General features: G+C 42.8%; 1 protein-coding gene and 1 long non-coding RNA gene across 2 annotated transcripts; both read right to left on the bottom strand.

Moving 5' to 3' along the window:
* Nucleotides 1–142: 142 nt before the first annotated feature.
* LOC139063801 (beta-microseminoprotein A1-like) lies at nucleotides 143–1,451 on the bottom strand. Its single transcript, XM_070546625.1, has 4 exons — nucleotides 1,350–1,451; nucleotides 871–955; nucleotides 514–622; nucleotides 143–442 (listed from the first exon to the last, which is right to left on the bottom strand). Exons 1-4 carry the CDS (start codon nucleotides 1,362–1,364, stop codon nucleotides 316–318), a joined length of 336 nt encoding a protein of 111 aa, XP_070402726.1. The 5' UTR covers nucleotides 1,365–1,451; the 3' UTR covers nucleotides 143–315.
* A 9,327-nt stretch (nucleotides 1,452–10,778) lies between these two features.
* On the bottom strand, nucleotides 10,779–13,304 carry LOC139063777 (uncharacterized). The gene is made up of 5 exons (XR_011517123.1): nucleotides 13,096–13,304; nucleotides 11,739–12,708; nucleotides 11,437–11,518; nucleotides 11,159–11,267; nucleotides 10,779–11,055 (listed from the first exon to the last, which is right to left on the bottom strand). It is a non-coding gene; the product is annotated as an uncharacterized lncRNA (long non-coding RNA).
* Nucleotides 13,305–18,687: the final 5,383 nt, after the last annotated feature.

An 18,687-nucleotide genomic window follows, 5' to 3' on the forward strand; every position in this document is an offset into this window, starting at 1 on the left:
ATGGAGGAAAACAGACTTTTGCAGAATGTGGAATTTGATTAAGGAGTGTTGGAACAAACAAACATTTGGCCTTCCAGGACTATAGATGGAATGTGCTAATCTAACTGCTGTTACTGGCTGTTATTGAATGAATTACACCTCATCAGTTTAATCTGGCTTTTATTTGCAGGTCAAGGTGCATTCATGTTTGCTGCATGGTACACAATGAAAACAATACTGATGTCTCTTGAAAAACAAACCACCTGATCTTTGCAAATCTTCATTTTGATGCATGTTCACCCGAACTGTCCTTCAGACCACATTTGACATCAACTATTATCCCACAGCAGCAAAAACTGGACAAAGCTCAGATGGGTTGTTCTTCTTGTGCACAATGTATTTGCACGCCTTTGGGTCGAACACAGACACACAGTCACTGGGGAACTTTCTTGGTGAGGAATATCTGCAGTTACACAAAAAATACCTTTTACCAAAGCTTCATTTGAGCTGTGAGGTTGTGATTCTTATACATACGCGGCACAACATGAAGAGCAGTCACAGTCCATGCATTTACTGTTTCTCCAACGTGAACCAAGTGGATGCCACGTCTTATCTACGTCATCCTGACAACGAGTCTGAACTCCTGTCGATGCAACAAGAAGTAATAATAAAACAACATTGTCACAGCGTGGTTTATTTGAATAGGTATCACAACTGTGTGTGTGTGTGTGTGTGTGTGTGTGTGTGTGTGTGTGTGTGTGTGTGTGTGTGTGTGTGTGTGTGTGTGTGTGTGTGTGTGTGTGTGTGTGTGTGTGTGTGTGTGTGTGTGTGTGTGTGTGTGTGTGTGTGTGTGTGTGTGTGTGTGTGTGTGTGTGTGTGTGTGTGTGTTACCAGGCAGCATGGACTTGAAGTAGCACTGGGCATCTGACAGTGACACCAAAACCCAGAGCAGCAGCAGGGTGAGAGCCAAAAATTTCTTCACAGTAAAAATTAATCACAAGGAGCATTGAACATTTAATGAAAGCATTTTGAGCACAAAAGTTCAAAGTGCAGTTTGCAAAAAAAAAAAGTGCTAAAGTTTTAACACTATGATAATGGTCATTACCTATCCAGCTTATTACTAGCCCCCATGAGCCCTTGCATGAAATAAGCGACTGACGTCTGTTCGGCATTTGTTTACGTGGCGACTATAGGCAGATGAAGCCATCCATTTGCACTAAATCACTTTTTATTGATTTTTGAGACGTAAAACAGGTGGGAACACCAGCTGGCACAGCTCACACCGCTACAATCCCTCTGCCTACAGCAAAAGTTAAAATTATGGCTCATCTCATTATCACCAAACTAAAACACTGTCAGTTAAAACTTACCATTGTGGCTATCATACCAGCAGAGTTCAGACAACAGGTCAGGCACTCTTTTTTTTAAAGGTTATGAGTACAGAGGGGGCGCTTGGACCATTGAACTCAAACAGGAAGGGGTGATTACACAAGGACTTATAATATTTATTGGAAGGGGTCGCCTGTGTTTTGAGCCAAACCCCTCTTCAAGAAACATTATTAGGCTACTTTAGAAAAAAATCTAACATGTTCTGAAAGAGCGAGTCACCCCCAAATCAACTTTTTAATTTACTGGTCAACTGTATAAATGAGTGTTTATTAGTGCTGTAGACATGTTAAGTCATTATTTGTTTTCCGAGTGAGCCATGGGGGGGGGGGGGGGGGGGGGGGGGGTAGGAGTCTGTGTCACTCACTGCTGCACACACACACACCTGGTCCACCAGGCGACACCTCCTTGTGGTGACACAAACAGGAAATGTAGGATGAGTCAGATTTGGGTAAGGGAGGGGCTTACTTTTTAAACAAATGCCTAAGTCTTCTCCCCCTTTTCAGTCGTCTCATGGGTCCCCGGAACAAAGGAAAAGTGAACAGAATTGAACGGGACTATAAAAGCTATCTTCTAATCCGCTTTGCCTTACGCCCTGAAGAAGAGTAAGAATTTACATACTGGTCTCACAAAAAGGCATCCACATCAACTTGAAAATTGTTTTTAATCCTCTTTGAAAATGTGTCTGTCAAGAACAAAACAGCTGTAATCAATGGGAGAGTGCAGAGCGTTTGTGGGAGTTTGAAGGCAAGGGGTGAGACAAAGCAGGAGTGCTGGTGATGGCACCGTCTCATCTGCAGGTCCAAAGATGAGAGGTGGTCCACAATCCTGCCTCTGTACACCACCTAGTGGTGTTAGAGGAAGGCTGCTTCTAACTGAGAGTTACCCCAAACACTGAGATTTAATGCACTAACATTTGTGATTTATCTGCAGTATTGTGTTTTTTATAATAATAATAATAATAATAATAATAATAATAATAATAATAATAATATACATTTCATTTAAGGCATCTTTCCAAAAATCAAGGTCACCATACAGAAAAGAGAATTAAAAATTCTAAAGAGTTACAAGAAAACATCTATACAGTAAATAAAAGCAGAAAGGAGGAGGAATGAGTGCTGGAGACATATAAGTGTCATCAGCATAACAATGAAAGTAGTTGTTAAATTTTCTAAAGATGGACCCTAGAGGGTGCAAGTAGATTAGAAATAATAGGGGGACCAAGGACAGAACCTAGAGGAACCCCAGTGGTTACATCAATGAGAGTGGAAGTAAAAGTTTTCATCTGGACAAATAGAATCCTGTCTGTGTGATTTGATTTAAACCACGAAATTTCTATTTAGAATAATCCTGTCAATAGAGTGGAATGACAGATGGTGTCAAATGCAGCCCTGAGATTGATGAGAATCATAGTATTAGGTCTGAATCTGCTGCAATTAGGAGATCCTTTGCTATTTTAGTCAGAGTCATAGGCGTCATTTTAACCGGGGACGCCGGGGACATGTCCCCGGCAAAATTTGTGATTGGCAGCTTTGTCCCCCCCACTTTAAAAAAAGCTTGCTGATGAGAATTTTTGTTTTACCAGCTCAGATCTTATACCAGGGGTCGGCAACCTGTTCCCATCAAAGAGCCATTATTACCCGTTTCCCACAGTAAACACTGGGAGCCACAGCAGACGCAGCGTTGTGGGCGGGGCCTACCCTCAGACAGCAGAGAGCTGCCCACAACAGGTGACAGCAGCCAGTACCGGTCGCTCGCATGGGCGTCGCATCCGTGGGGGATTCAACACCCACACTTTTCCAGCTGTTTTGCTCACCTCCACACCAGTCTGGTTTCTTTATGTCGCACTCACTCTGTTTGCCTCATCTCCTTCTTCACCTCCTGCTTCTGACAGCCGATGTCGGGTTCAAGGAGAGCAGGAGATGGAGGGACGGAAGAGCTCGACTGAATTCATAATTTTACATCTTGACATTAGCTGTACAAAGTCTGAGTTTGATAAAGTGAAGAACAATAATTTGCAGAGGTTTATAACAGGCGCGGCGCCAGGTTTTCATTTTTGGGTGGACCACGGTAATTTTGGACGGACCTTAATAAGCAGTGACTTAAGCGAAGCAGGCAGGTCGCGCTAGAAAATTTAGTTTAAAAAGATGTCATAAATGTGTTCCCCCGTCATTTTAATTTCTAAAATATGAAGTAAAAACTCCCAGTTTAATTTTCATTCATTTGTCATTAATATGTAGTCTACACCTGTGCGTTAAGTGGACAGATCCAGCCCACCTCTCCAAATGCGTAAAATGTGCATCAGCCGCTAGTTAGGCGCGCCGCGCACCATCAGCGACGTCAGCCCAGACAAGAGCAGAGCAAATAGTCTAGAGAAAGAATAGAGGATAATTGTGTCTGGATGTGGATGGAGATTACATTTTACAGCAGCCTGATCATCATTTAAATACGTAAACCATCACCTGGCTTCTAGTCCACGCTATCAGCATTATTTTAATTGGTGTGTGTGTGTGTGTGTGTGTGTGTGTGTGTGTGTGTGTGTGTGTGTGTGTGTGTGTGTGTGTGTGTGTTTCCACTTCAAACACTGGTCTAACCAACCAGACCAGCGTGTCCAGTAACATATTAATGTTACACTTCATGTAGGCTAGGAACATTTCACCTGCCGTGGCCCGACCGCTTCTGCTCCATGAACTTTGTGCGTAATCAAATGTCTCTACAGGTGCTTTATGAGCTGAAGAGCTATTCTGCCTCAGACTGGATGCGTAATGCGTCTCCATATTAGAGACGGGAACAAGCGCTGTTCAGCCAAAGTTTCATCATTTCATAAAAAGAACATTTTTCCAAGTGACACGTCCCTCAGAGAGACAGGGTTTCCAGAACGCTTCAGTGGGAGGAAATCATCGCATGCACCGCGGTTCTGCGCTGCGAACCCCTCAGATCTTCAGCCCACTGTCCACCGTGGGCACTCCGAGCCGCGCTGAACACAGTGTCCAGCAGGGCCGGAGTGGGACACATTTTCAGCCCTGGAGTTTCAGACCCCAGACCGGCCCACTTAACGAATTATTATTAAAATCATGTTAGAACTTTATATGTATAGTCTACAAAAGCACACTACTCGGTAAAGCCTTGTAATTGTAAAGCAAGAAAGAGTTGAAAGAGTTGAGTTGCTTTACAAGAAAGAGCAACTCTTTCTTGTAAAGCAAGAAAGAGTTGCTTTACAATGTAGGTTTATTTGAACATCAGTGCACATCTCCAACATTGTTCTTTACAACACATTCTCTAACAATATAACAATATACTGTTCAAACAGCTGTTCTGAGATTTTCAAACCTTTAAAATGAAATGACTCAGCACTCCCTTTCACACTTTTTCCAGTTTCCCTACTCACCTGCACACAAATCATCTGTAAAGCTTTAGCACATTTGATATGGAAAACACATCTTTGTAACCAATTAAAATATTTTCTATGGCAAAATATGCAGGCTTATTTAATTTTACTTTCATTCTAATTGCGATCTGTTGTGGGCTTTGTGCATTTACTAACAGAAATACATCAGGTCACTACTATTATTTGGACATTAAAATTATTATAATGAAACTAATGTTTGCTTGTTTGCACATGAGTTGGCTCACCTTCTATCCCAACAGGAGCAATACCCTCACTGCTGGCTCCTGGCTCTTCTTCTGACACTACATTGTGTGAAAATTGTCACAATTCAGCATTCATTTTCCTTTTTTACATGCTTTCTGATCAATGCTGAATCATCTAGCATTTTAGGACACTTTCATATAGAGCCAGGATAGTTTTCATCATATGAATTTTAATAATATTCAGTTCACTGACTCAATAAGTAATCCTACCTGTACATGCCCGCTCTGGAATTGTGGGTTTCTGCCTGGTGCTTATTAGGCCTACTGGATCTTGTGTTTGACTCTGACAAGACAGTTTGGTGGCATCAGTCACATCATACTGTAAATTATATTACATAACGTTATGTCATGATGCCATATAATTCATTATTGATGCTTAATTAACTTGAATGGTGATTTGCAGCCAGTAAAGTTTAACATCTTGACTCTCCTTACCCGTTTTATCTTCATTTGAAGTTAAAGACCGCAAGCTTGTTTGAGAAAAAAAGGTGCTCATTTTTGCACATTTAGCTGCATCCAGGGCCAGATTAAGACTTCGTTGTACCCTGGGCAACAATATTCAAGGGCTCCATCATCACGACCCAAGGATCACCATAATATGGTCACATACAGAATATTTTACTGTAATATGCAGTAAATATACTCAATGCTTGAATGCCTGACATCACGTAACCCGCTCAGGGTAACCTTTGACCCACCTTGTGTGGACTGACCAATGAGGAGAGGGTCTTAACTTGAGGCCCTCTCTTCATTGGTCAGTCTGCATGAGACTGACTCTCAACTGACGTTTAGTCATAGGCAGCGAAGCGTCTGTGCAGCGCAAAAGCCCGGGTGGACAGTTTGTTTAGTACAGGGTGATCATATTTCCATTTCCAAACAAGAGGACAGGGGATCTGTGCCTATGACGTCACACTATGGCAACACCACACAAACCATGTTGGGACCCATTTTTTGTAAGAACTAAATTAATATCAGATTCTGCCAATAAAAGGGCTCTAAAACAATTCATATGTAAATATTTAGCATATGTATTGCAAAATCTCATTTTTCTGCTTTAGTGCTGCAACAAGGTTTTAATAATAATAAATTATTATACCTTTTGTTTTACTTCAGCATCGGTAAGCTTCCTGTGCACAGATTATTAAGGGTGCTTGTTTCAGCTGTGAGATCAGACGATAGGATCAATGATAAAATAAGTTGTCACACACTCCATGGAAACTTTCAGAGAATCCACAAATAGTGGCTTTCAAACAGTTTTGTTTCTTTTTGCAAGTTTAGAAAAGCAGCAGATGAGACAGCATGTCTGATAATTTAGTTTTTCATCTGATAATATTAGAACATGTCAGTAATGTCAGTAATGTCAGTAATGTCTTTTATAAACACTGTATAACTAACAATACTGGAGAGGGTAACAATTACAGAGAGGCTTCTGGGGAGCACAGTTATGGGGTGGGTGGGGGGGGGGTCATTTTGCCTTGGCCCCCAAAATGTCTTGAAACGGCCCTGGGTGTGTGACTGAGTTTTGAAGGTGATTTGAATTGTATCAGATGTGTAAATATTACATGTGTATAACTTATTGTTTTATACTGGTAAAAACTTGTAGTGGAGATAAATCTACCTACATTTTACTTTACACTTAGTTTTGTTTTCTTGTTTTTATTGAACTATTTTCCTGTCCTGTCTGTCTCTCATCTTCCTGCGTCTCCTCTAAACTCTCCAGAAAAAACTGCTGCCAGGATTCTTACTTTTTCACCTCATCAGTTACTTTTGAGCAGATCAAATGGATCTCCTGACCGCAAAGCGGAGTGCGCCTTTCGATGCTGCGTCAGTGAGGTGAAATCACCGCAGCACCGCGCAGCACAGGTGATGAGCTGCGCAGCAGCAGAGCGCTTCAGGCACAAATAAGACAGAAAATAGAGAATATGTGCGGACATGAACGATCGTGTGCTAATTATAGTTTTTGGGTTGCGCCACTTTGAGAATGGACCGTGCGCTGGACGCAGCTGCCTGGATCGCTGCGCAATAACGCGCTGTGCCGCTCTTTGTGCTCTCTGCTCAGAAGAGTCCATAAATGATGTAATATAGATAGAAAACTTGTTTCCGGCTCCCCTGGATGTGTAAGATATACAGCTCCCCCATAATTCGATCCCTGCTCCTGGATGAAAAGCCGGACATTTTCATCAATACAAGAACCCGCAGTCCGGACGCCCGGACAGAGAGTGAAAAGTGGACATGTCCGGGGAAAACCGGACATACGGTCACCCTAGTTTAATATAATGCGGGAGATTACAGACATGCCTACAGTATTTTGCTCGTGCGCTTGCTGCCCTGGGCCCCTTAGAGTTCGCGGGCCCTGGTCAATTGCCCAGTTGCCCATATGGTTAATCCGGCCTTGGCTGCATCTGTTTCCAACGCTTTCCTCTTTTTAATTCTTGCCTTTTCCGCGCCACCCTTGCTCTTTCTACTTTCCATCTTTCCGTCAACTGCGTGGTCACGTGGTGCGCACAGGCGCATACTGGGGAAAAAAAACGAGCTGCAGCCTGCAGGTAGAGCCAGCCAGAGACAGCCGGGAGGAGCGTATGTGATCAGCCCGGTGGCCTCAGTGCCATGACTGAACACCGGCACCAAAAAATAAAAATAAAATGATAAAAAACAAAAACAAGAGCACCGGCCCCATGCGGCCCAAACATCGCGCGGCCCACCGGGAATTCTCCAGACCCTCCCGATTAGCCACTCCGGGCCTGGTGTCCAGTATAAAGCTCTGATATTCTGATGGGAATCAAGTTACCTCTGCGATGTGTGCAACGATTAAAATGTCAGCTCATCCATGCGCATCAGTGTGCGTCGGGGTAATTCTTTAAAAACAACCAGCATCCTTGAGTTTATCCGTCAATATGTGACAAGGTGGAGAAATGAAGACCCGGGCGGGATTCGATCCCCAGACTCCCGGGTGAGAGTCATACGCTCTAACCAGTCAGCCAAAGGAACATCCCCTTGGCCAAGGAGCCAGGGCGCATTATCTATCGGGACACTGTGACAGGACACTCACACTGCCAGACCTGATTATGAAACTTTGGCTGAATAGTGCTTGTTCCTGTCTCCAATGTGGCGACGCATCCAGGAACCTGTCTGAGGAGAAGCCCAGAATCTGACATCCTCCAGCTCAGGAAGCGCATATGATTACGCACAAGCGTGACGTGTCAACCCGGTCTCACAGTAAGACCGGGTTGGACCTGTTCAGGTTTACGCTGACAATCTTTACATTTAGAATTGGCATACAGATGTAAAATTAATGCAGTAAAATATAAAGCTTTTCATTTAAATATCCATTCATTATTTTACAAGCACAGAGAGCCGCATTAGATGGATGGAAGAGCCGCATGCGGCTCCAGAGCCGCCGACCCCTGTGCTAGCCTACTTTATTGTCCCCAGCAATTTTTAAACCCCACTCAAGTGTATGGTTATTGTCCCCAGCAATTCTGAAAACAAACTGATGCCCTTGGTCAGAGTTGTTTTGTTGCTGTCGTGGGGTAGAATTCCTGATTGAAGTTGTTCATATGAGTTATTGATAGAAACATGCTGATGGAGCTGTAAAGCTAGTTTTTAGAGGATCTTTGAATTGGAAGGAAGATTAGAGATTGGTCGAAACTTATTTAGGTTACAAAGTTCAGCTCCAGGTTTTTTCAATATAGGGTGAACTACCGCAATTTTCATTGACTGATGGACAATGCCAGTAGAGGTAGGAATGAATAATGGATACAATGAGAGGAGCCAAGGCCCGAAAGCAGGTTTTACCTAGAGCAGTAGGAATAAGATCCAGTTGGCAGGTGGAGAACATGGATATATGGAATGATCCATGATTTCTGAGGTAGGCAGTTTAAACATAGAAAAATAAAGAGTCAGAGACAATAACTTGTTTTAGGAGACACACAGGAAGGAAATGCACTGTGTGCGTTTGTTTGGAAAGGAAATTTGATTAATTCGGGCACCATGAGCTGCTCCTGTGAGTTTATTTTATTTTATTTTTTTAGAGTTGATTGGTATTTTATTACCTTATTACAGATTTGGGTTTAGGTGGGTAAAACAGACTTTTGCAGAATTTAGATTTTGAATTTAGAGTGTTGGAACAGACAAACATCATCTAAAACATGTAGAGCTGAAACGATTCCTCGAGTACCTCGAATAATTCGAGTACAAAAAATCCTCGAGTCAAATTCTCTGCCTCGAGGATTCGTTTAATTCATATTTAATTAATTCATGGCTTTGCAATCGCCCGGGGTCATGTTTCACCCGGACCGAAATAAGTGACGCACATGCCCACTGGACTGAATGCGCACGCGGGTAGCGAATATAACTTAACTTTCTCTTAAGCCATGGCGGACAACTTGAACCCCGGTGGAGTGCGAAAAAGACAGAAAATGTCAAAGTTGTGGAACCATTTTTCACGTCGTAAGGTGGAAAACGTAGTCCAGTATAAATACAGTAAAATGGATTTAGCCTAGCACAACACCACATCCTCCGTGCTGCAGCACATGTAAATGTCACTTCTGCAAGCGGACTCGGAGCCTCTACAAGATAATGCATTTTAGCCTGTTTTTCTATATATTCTGCGGACTCTGCGACTTTTTCGTTTGTAGCGCTCAGTTTCAGCTCACACCTTACATCTGGTAGCAACACGTCGGACTTAAAATGTGCTAAAAATAGCAGTTTTTACACAACACGTCGGACTTTTTATTGTGTTATTGATGTCTGTTGTCCCTCGGGGTTTCTGCAGGAGGACACGGGTATTTATGAGTGGCGGAGGAAAACGAAAGAAAGTAAATAAATGTTTTGTGATCAGTATAATTTGACAAAACCACAGCAAACATGCTTTTGGCAATCCTTGTTAGTGTGAGAAAAAAAGTGTGGAAATTAAAACGGACGTGTGTTAATAGGGAAACAGCCGGCGAGCTGTTTGCGCCGTGAGCGGTTCTGGTTCTGTTTGGGCCGCAGCCGCTCGCAGCGTTATCCTCCTAGTTTTTGTCTGACTTGCAGGCTAGCAGATTCTCGCACGAGGGGAAAATCGGCTCAGGTTTGCTTATTTTTTGCACAGGCATTTGTTTACTGTGAAGTAAAGTTGAAGTGCTGAAGTTATGCAAACTAATTTTGAATAAAACTTGAATAACTGGCAATTGCTTGCTCATTTTAAGAGGTCTTTCATAATTATAACATGCTATTTGATATCAAATCAAATCACTTTTATTGTCACGTCACATGTGCAGGTACACTGGTACAGTACATGCGAGTGAAATTCTTGTGTGCGAGCTTCACAGCAACAGAGTTGTGCAAAAATACAGTAATGTAAAAACAAGTAAAATATAAAAATGGCTAATCTAAGTATACAAATGAATAAAGTAAACAATAAGATAAGAGATATAAAATGTACAGAGGTTGGTATGTGCAAAACAGTGGCACTAATGTACAGTATGGAGCGTGTAATGTTGGAACTTGGTGGAGCTCGCGACGAGGCAGCCATACTCGGCGCCATCTTGGCTCATCAATATATGATATAAAGGTTTACAAACACAAAAGGGTAATTTATTAGAGTACTCGATTAATCGAAAAAAAGATTCGATAGAGTACTCGATTACAAAAATATTCGATAGCTGCAGCCCTAAAAATATGCAGGACTTTGGCCTTTTAGAGCTGTAGATGGACCGTTTATGTCTTAACTGCAGTTAAAGGCTGTTATTTAGACAGTGAGATTTACTTACACAACATCATTTTCATGGGTCTTTTATTTGCAGATCAATGCACATTCATGTTTGCATGGTACAAATTGCAAACAATAATGAAGTCTCTGGAAAAATAACGTGATCACTGTTCATTTTGATGCACGTTCACCTTCAGACCACATTTGACATCAACTATTATCCCACAGCAGCAAAAATTGGACAAAGCTTAGATGGGTTGTTCTTCTTGTGCACGACATATTTACACGCCTTTGGGTGGAACACAGCTACACAGTCACTGGGGAACTTTGTTGGGGTAGAATACCTGCAGTTACACAAAAAAATAGCATTTTATTAAGAAAAATGAACAAAACACTGAATATCATCAAACTGAGTTTGACCCATGGAACTGTGATTCTTATACATACGCGGCACAACATGAAGAGCAGTCACAGTCCATGCATTTACTGTTTCTCCAATGTGAACCAAGTGGATGCCACGTCATATCTACGTCATCTTGACAACTAGTCTGATCTCCTGTCGATGCAACAAGAAGTAATGAAACAAAATCGCCACAGTGTGGATCACTTGAATATATATAGCAACTCTGTGTGTGTGTGTGAGTGTGTGTGTGTGTGTGTGTGTGTGTGTGTGTGTGTGTGTGTGTGTGTGTGTGTGTGTGTGTGTGTGTGTGTGTGTGTCTTACCGGATGGTGTGGGCTTGACGTAGCACTGAGCGTCTGACAGTGACACCAAAACCCAGAGCAGCAAAACTGGAGCCAAATATTTCTTCACGGAAATAAAATAACATAAATTACTCAGAAAACAATACAAACATTCAACATTTATTTGAAAAAATTTAAGTCAAACAAGGAAACTGCAAATTTTTTTTAACTGCAGCTGCATTTTTGTCCGATAACATTTTTTTATTTTCAAAACTCTATTGTTCCTCTTAATTTTTTCATCAACAAAACTCAAACTAAAAGACTGTTTATCAGGTAAAACTTACCATTATGGTTGTCGTGAGTCCAGACAACAACCAAAAGTTAGTTTTCTCCTTTATGAAACAAGGAGGTGGGACCTTGCAATAATGAGAACACACCACACAGCAGTGAGGGAATGCTCTGCAAAGAACTCGGAACCTTGCATATTTATACCCTTCATACCACCCTGATTGGAATGTACTTTTGTCTGTTTGCCCCACTATGTCAAATAACCTGAATTACAAGTTTATTATCTCTAATGTGTCTGCAGGCAGGGGCTAAACCCCACGGTCCCTCCCCATGTCTGTAGCAACAGCTTTCCACACCTTAACGTGCCCAGTGACCGATGACCCAGGGGCAAAGTGCATTGCTGCACTTTTCCAGTCGCTTAAGACATGAATACCAGAAAAAGGATATAAAATAAAACATTAACCTTTTGTGTGCCTAACATATATTTTTCACCACAAACTCTATATGTTTTGACTAGCCATGGAATAATGAAGGCTTTTTAATTATCGTCCTCCTGAGTGCCTCTGACCCCTTTTTTTCTGTGGATCCCTCATCTGAATTACGCCAGAGGGTCTTATAATGTTTGACACCCAAGAAGCACTTTTGCTGTTTTTGACCACAAATTATAAGGTGGACTTTTCGGGACAGTTTATTAAAGGTTGTGATTATGATGGTGTTTGGACCATTGAACTCAAACATTAAGGGATGTGTGCAGCAGAGGTCCAACAAAGATGAGAGGAGGTCCACAATCATTCGTCTGATCCTGATTTCTGTTTATGTCACAGTCATCTAAACAGAAAGATCCTCAAACCCTGAATGAGTCTGCAAATCGTCCCTAGCTTGTGTTTTCTCTCTGCTTCTGAGTAGGAAGAGTGATGAAGAATGTTGCCGAAACACAAGAGTTACCTACCTCTACACACCACCTAGTGGTATGCACAGTGGCGGTTCTACATCGAATTACTCCCCGGGCGAGGCCCCTTTTGAAAACTGTAGACCACAAAAAAGGCCAACTTTTACAGAACAAATCATGTAAAAAATAATCAGTGCAGCCATCTGCAATAAATAAACAGGACAGTTAGTGGTGACTGGGGAGTTTTCTTCTGCTTGTAGAGTTGTTTTATTTATTATCATGTGAACATGATCAACATGTGTGTGTTGTTGTTCAGGCAGGCCACAGGCTGCAGTGAGCATTTAACAAATCCTAGTTTGAATCAGTAAAAAACGATTCAAGGACTTTTTTCGAACCATTTGAATATTCGTTTCAATATTTCAGCCCTATTAGCTCTGTTAGCAATTAGTTGACCGCATTTAACCGTTAAAATCCCAGTTAACAGGTTCAAAAAATGTAAAACATGCATCATGAGAGCTACATACCTTTATCTTTCTCCTCTTTTTTCTTTTTTTCCCCCTGAATGGGGCACCTGGTGGTTTTAGCCTTTTTATGTTCATCTCTTCTGTTTGGCTCCTGACTCAGTAAGTTTCCTTTAGTCAGGACTAAACTATTTGACCTTGATGGGGGGGTGACCACAAAATCGTTTTGTTTTTCCTTTTTTTATTCGGCCATTTCACACAATTAAGAGAAACCTGAAAGAATGATAGGCCTGTGTTTATGATATTATGAATGAAATATGGAAGAACGTTAAGATGTGATTGACTTTAGCCATGTTAATACAGTTGATTCAGCCCCCGCACGCTCATTTCATTTGGGAAAGACGCAGAGGTGAATTCCCCCGCCGCACCCCTCCCCTTCCTGTTCTTCATAGACACACGGTGCACGTGAACGTTCTCAGTCAGCAGGAGCGCCTGCAGCTGCAGGGGGCGCCAACTTGCTGTTTCCAATCCAGACACTGTCATATGACAGATAATAGAAAACCTCGGTGCGGCGCAGATTTCCTTTTTTTTTTTTTTTTTTACTCCTGCGCTTGTGTGCCCCTTTTGTGTCATGAAAAAATGCCGCCCCGGACAACTGCCCTGTCTGCCCGTGCCTAAAACGTATTCCTGCTTTTAACTCTGAGAACATATGATTATCTACAGTCATGTTTTTATGAGACACACAGGAAAGAAAGAAATGTGTCTGCATGTTGAATATTCATATCTGGAGTCTGCTACACTACTAAGGGAGGGGAACTCTCTAAAGATGTTGGAAAGTTGGGAACAATGATTGGGGTCTGTCACGTTGAGAGGATGGTTAGGACCCAAAATACAGATTACCCAGACGACTTGAGGCAGGAGTTGATATAAAGTAAAAAATCCTTTTATTGTAGGATGAACAAAAATGAATCCAAAGGCATGAAGCCCAAAATCCAGAAACCCAGAATCAGGAGAACAAAATCTCAATTAGAGCACAAACTGGGGACGAGACAGGAAACTCACACAGAGCACCAAAGACAACGCTGACAAACAACAATTATCTGGATGGGGAAGAGAACCAGTGGAGGGCAGATAAACCTAAAACTATATAAAACACAAAACTAAACCTAAAGACTAAGGGAAGGACTCACACAAACACATAAACATACTGACACACCCAAACACACATTCAATGAACTGGGGAACAAGAGGCTGGAGCTACAACTTAAGACACACAACAGAGATGCAGACAAAGGACACATGAGGGCGCTAAGAGAACACAAAAGGAGAACCTGGAGTGGGAACTGGAGGAGCTGGGGAACAAAGGGACACAGAACATGACAGTACCCTCCCTCAAGGGCGGATACCAGACGCACAAAACCAGAACAAGACAAAACCCCACACAAAAGACAAAGACAAAACAGGACACGAGAGACCACAGGGCGGGAGAGGAGGGACCAAACAAAAAGCCCACAAGGGCGGGCGAGGGAGGACCAGGGACCAGGGGACTCTGGGGGGCCGGCGACGGGGACCCAGGAGGCGGGACGGGGGAAGCCTTGGGGGACGGCGACGGGGAACCAGGAGGCGGGACCAGAGAAGTCCAGGGGGCCGGCGACGGGGGACCAGGAGGCGGGACCAGAGAAGTCTAGGGGGCCAGTGACGGGGGATCAGGAGGTGGGACCAGGCAAGCCTAGGAGGCTGAGGAAGGGTCTCTGGAGACGGGGACTGTGACCAGAACACTTGCGACTGGGAGACTGGAACACTTGTGGGGAGACTTGAGACTTGGGAGACTGGAACACTTGAGACTTGGGAGACTGGAACACTTGTGACTGGGAGACTGGAACACTTGAGACTGGAACACTTGAGACTGGGAGACTTGAGACAGGAAACAGGGAGACGTCAACTTCAGAGACAGGAAACGGGGAGACGTCCACTTCAGAGACAGGAAACGGGGAGACGTCCACTTCAGAGCCGGAGACGGGTACGTCCACTTCAGAGCCGGAGACGGGTACGTCCACTTCAGAGCCGGAGATGGGCACGTCCACCTCAGAGCCGGAGACGGGCACATCCACTTCAGAGCTGGAGACGGGAGGCGTCGACTTTGAGACGGGAGGCGTAGATTTCGAGACAGGAGGCGTCGACTTCGAGACAGGAGGCGCCGGACTGGGTGGAGCCTCTTGGACAGGCTGGACCGGAGCCTCTTGGAAGGGCTGGACCGAAGCCTCTTGGAAGGGCTGGACCGGAGCCTCTTGGAAGGGCTGGACCGGAGTCTGAGCGTCCTCCACTGCCGAGGCAGGATGCAATGCGTCTACTTGGACCACCGCCAAAGCAAGATGCGATGCGTCCTCCGGGACCACCGCCGAGACAGGATGCGATGCGTCCTCCGGGACCACCACCGAGACAGGATGCGATGCGTCCTCCGGGACCACCGCCGAGACAGGATGCGATGTGACCTTCGGGACCACCGCTGGAGCAGGATGCGATTCAATTCAATTCAAGTTTATTTATATAGCGCCAAATCACGACAAGAGTCGTCTCAAGGCACTTCACATAATAAACATTCCAATTCACAGTTCATTAAGCCAATCAGAAATAATGTTTCCTATATAAGGAACCCGGCAAATTGCATCAAGTCACTGACTAGTGTCAGTGACTATACAGCAATTCTCATACTAAGCAAGCATGCAGCGACAGTGGAGAGGAAAACTCCCTTTTAACAGGAAGAAACCTCCAGAGAATCCTGGCTCAGTATAAGCAGCCATCCTCCACGACTCACTGGGGATCGAGAAGACAGAGCAGGTAGACAAAGACACAGACACACACACACACACACACACAGACACACACACACAGACACACACACACACAGACACACACACAGACACACACACACACACAGACACACACACACACAAACACACACACACAGACAAGTAATGTGTCTATAGTTATATTGTGATGTCTTAGTAAATATTGTATTTGGTGAAAGATAAACTTTATTGTATTTATCCAAGTGGATCTATAATTAAATGGATAAACTAGTATTAGCACATCAAAAGTCAATGAAAACAAAAAGTTATTATCAGGAGAGAGAGAATGTATTAGTGGTTAGCAGCAGTGTGCTAGTTGATGGCCCCCTCCATGAGGCCACCACAGCTCAGCAGAACATCATTGTAGATTCTTCTGGGGAGAAAAACACTTACAGAGAAAATAATGTTAACAGCTGAAATTGCACAAAATAGTACAGTTAAAGAGCAGACTGTAGAATAAAGCAGTAGAGTGTGAAAAGTGGTCAGTGTGTCCTCCAGCAGTCTAAGCCTATAGCAGCATAACTACAGAGTTAACTCTGGATAATCTATCCTATTTAGATGTAGGCATGTTGGAGGCAGGGCAATGGAGAGCCGTCTTTACCGACTGTACACTCCACCTCCCTCTACTCCCCCACTTGTCCAGATTTAGGCTAACATCTGATTTTAACTATAGGCCCTATCAAATAAAAATGTTTTAAGCCTATTCTTAAAAGTAGACAAAGTGTCTGCCTCACGGACTAAAGCTGGGAGCTGGTTCCACAGGAGAGGAGCCTGATAACTAAAAGATCTGCCTCCCATCCTAAGTTGAGATATTCTTGGAACCACCAGTAGACCTGCAGTCTGAGAGCAAAGTGCTCGGTTAGGAACATATGGAACAATCAGATTACTGATGTATGATGGACCTTGATTATTAAGAGCTTTATATGTGAGAAGAAGGATCTTAAAATCTATTCTGAATTTAACAGGTAGCCAATGTAGGGAAGCTAAGACAGGAGATATATGATCTCTCTTTTTAATTCTCATCAGAACTCTAGCTGCAGCATTTTGGACAAGCTGAAGACTTTTAACTACATTCTGTGGACTTCCTGAGAGTAATGAATTACAGTAATCCAGTCTTGATGTAATAAATGCATGAACTAGTTTTTCAGCATCACTCCTGGAAAGTATGCTTCTAATCATAGCAATATTCCGAAGGTGGAAAAAGGAAATCCGACAAACTTGTGAAACCTGGGATTTGAATGACATGTCCTGGTCAAAGATAACACCAAGGTTCCTTGCTTTGTTCTCGGAGATTAATGTAATGCCATTAAGGTCAGGCGATTGGCTAAGCAATTTCCTTTTCTGGATTTCTGGTCCAAAGATGAGAACTTCCATCTTGTCTTGATTTAAAAGCAAGAAGTTAAGAGTCATCCAATTTTTTATGTCCTCAAGACAAGCCTGTAATCTACCCAACCGATTAGGTTCATCAGGGTTAATGGATAAATATAACTGGGTATCGTCAGCATAACAGTGGAAGTTTATCCCATGCTGTCTAATGATTTTACCAATTGGGAGCATATATATAGTAAAAAGAATTGGTCCAAGCACTGAACCCTGTGGTACTCCGCAAGTAACCCTGGAGTATGAAGAAGATTTGTCATGTACATTTACAAAATGAAATCTGTCAGACAGGTAGGATTTAAACCAGCCTAACGCTGTTCCTTTGATCCCTACAACATGTTCAAGTCTTTCTAAAAGAACATTGTGATCAACTGTGTCAAAGGCAGCACTGAGATCTAACAGGACTAGAACAGACACAAGATTCTTATCTGAGGCCATGAGAATATCATTTGTAACTCTCACTAATGCAGTTTCAGTACTGTGATACTCTCTAAAACCAGACTCAAATTCCTCAAACAGAGCATTAGTGTTTAAATGCTGACATACTTGGATGGCCACTATTTTCTCCAGGACTTTGGATAAAAATGGAAGGTTAGATATTGGTCTATAATTCATTGGGTCATCTGGATCCAGAGAAGGCTTCTTAAGTGAAGGTTTGATTACAGCCACCTTAAAATCTTGTGGTACATACCCATTTACTAAGGATAGATTGATTATATCTAGAATGGGGGCAGTAACCAAAGGAATTGCATCTTTAAATAATTTGGTTGGGATTGGATCCAAAATGCAAGTTGAAGGTTTAGATGAAGCTAATATTTTTGATAACTCCGAAAGCTCAACTGGATCAAAACGGTTTAAGCTTAGATGAGGTTCTAGAGTCACCTCTGAAGCTGCCTCACTTACTGAGGAAGAAGAAATCACATTAGGGAGGATGCTAAAGATTTTGTTTCTAATAGAATTAATTTTACTTGTAAAAAATCCCATGAAGTCATTGCTGCTGAGGGCTAAGGGAATAGATGGCTCAGAGCTATGATTCTGTGTAAGTTTAGCAACTGTACTGAAAAGAAATTTTGGATTATGCTTATTCTCCTCAATTAATGCTGAAAAATAAGCAGTTCTAGTTTGTTGAAGCTTATTTTTATAAAGCACAAGACTATTTTTCCAGGACAGGTAGGCCTCCTCATGGTGCGTAGAGCGCCATGTTCTCTCCAGTTTCCTAGAGTTTTGTTTTAAGGCTCGTAGATGAGAGTTAAACCAGGGAGCCAACTTCCTGTCCCTAATTACCTTCTTTTTTAAAGGGGCAACATCATCTAATGCCACACTTAAAGAGGAATTAACATGATGAACTAAGGCATCAATTTGTGAGGGGCTAGAACTGAAAATATTGCCCTCTGCTACATGCCTCTGAGATGCTGAGGACAGTAAA

This window comes from Nothobranchius furzeri, chromosome 17 (genome assembly GCF_043380555.1).
Source record: "Nothobranchius furzeri strain GRZ-AD chromosome 17, NfurGRZ-RIMD1, whole genome shotgun sequence".
Taxonomy (NCBI): Eukaryota; Metazoa; Chordata; class Actinopteri; order Cyprinodontiformes; family Nothobranchiidae; genus Nothobranchius; species Nothobranchius furzeri.

Coding starts and splice junctions, on each gene's coding strand:
- LOC139063801 (XM_070546625.1), bottom strand. Junction 623..870: donor CTTCAAGTCCATGCTGCCTG/GTAACACACACA, acceptor TTGCATCGACAG/GAGTTCAGACTCGTTGTCAG. Junction 443..513: donor TGCTCTTCATGTTGTGCCGC/GTATGTATAAGA, acceptor GTGTAACTGCAG/ATATTCCTCACCAAGAAAGT.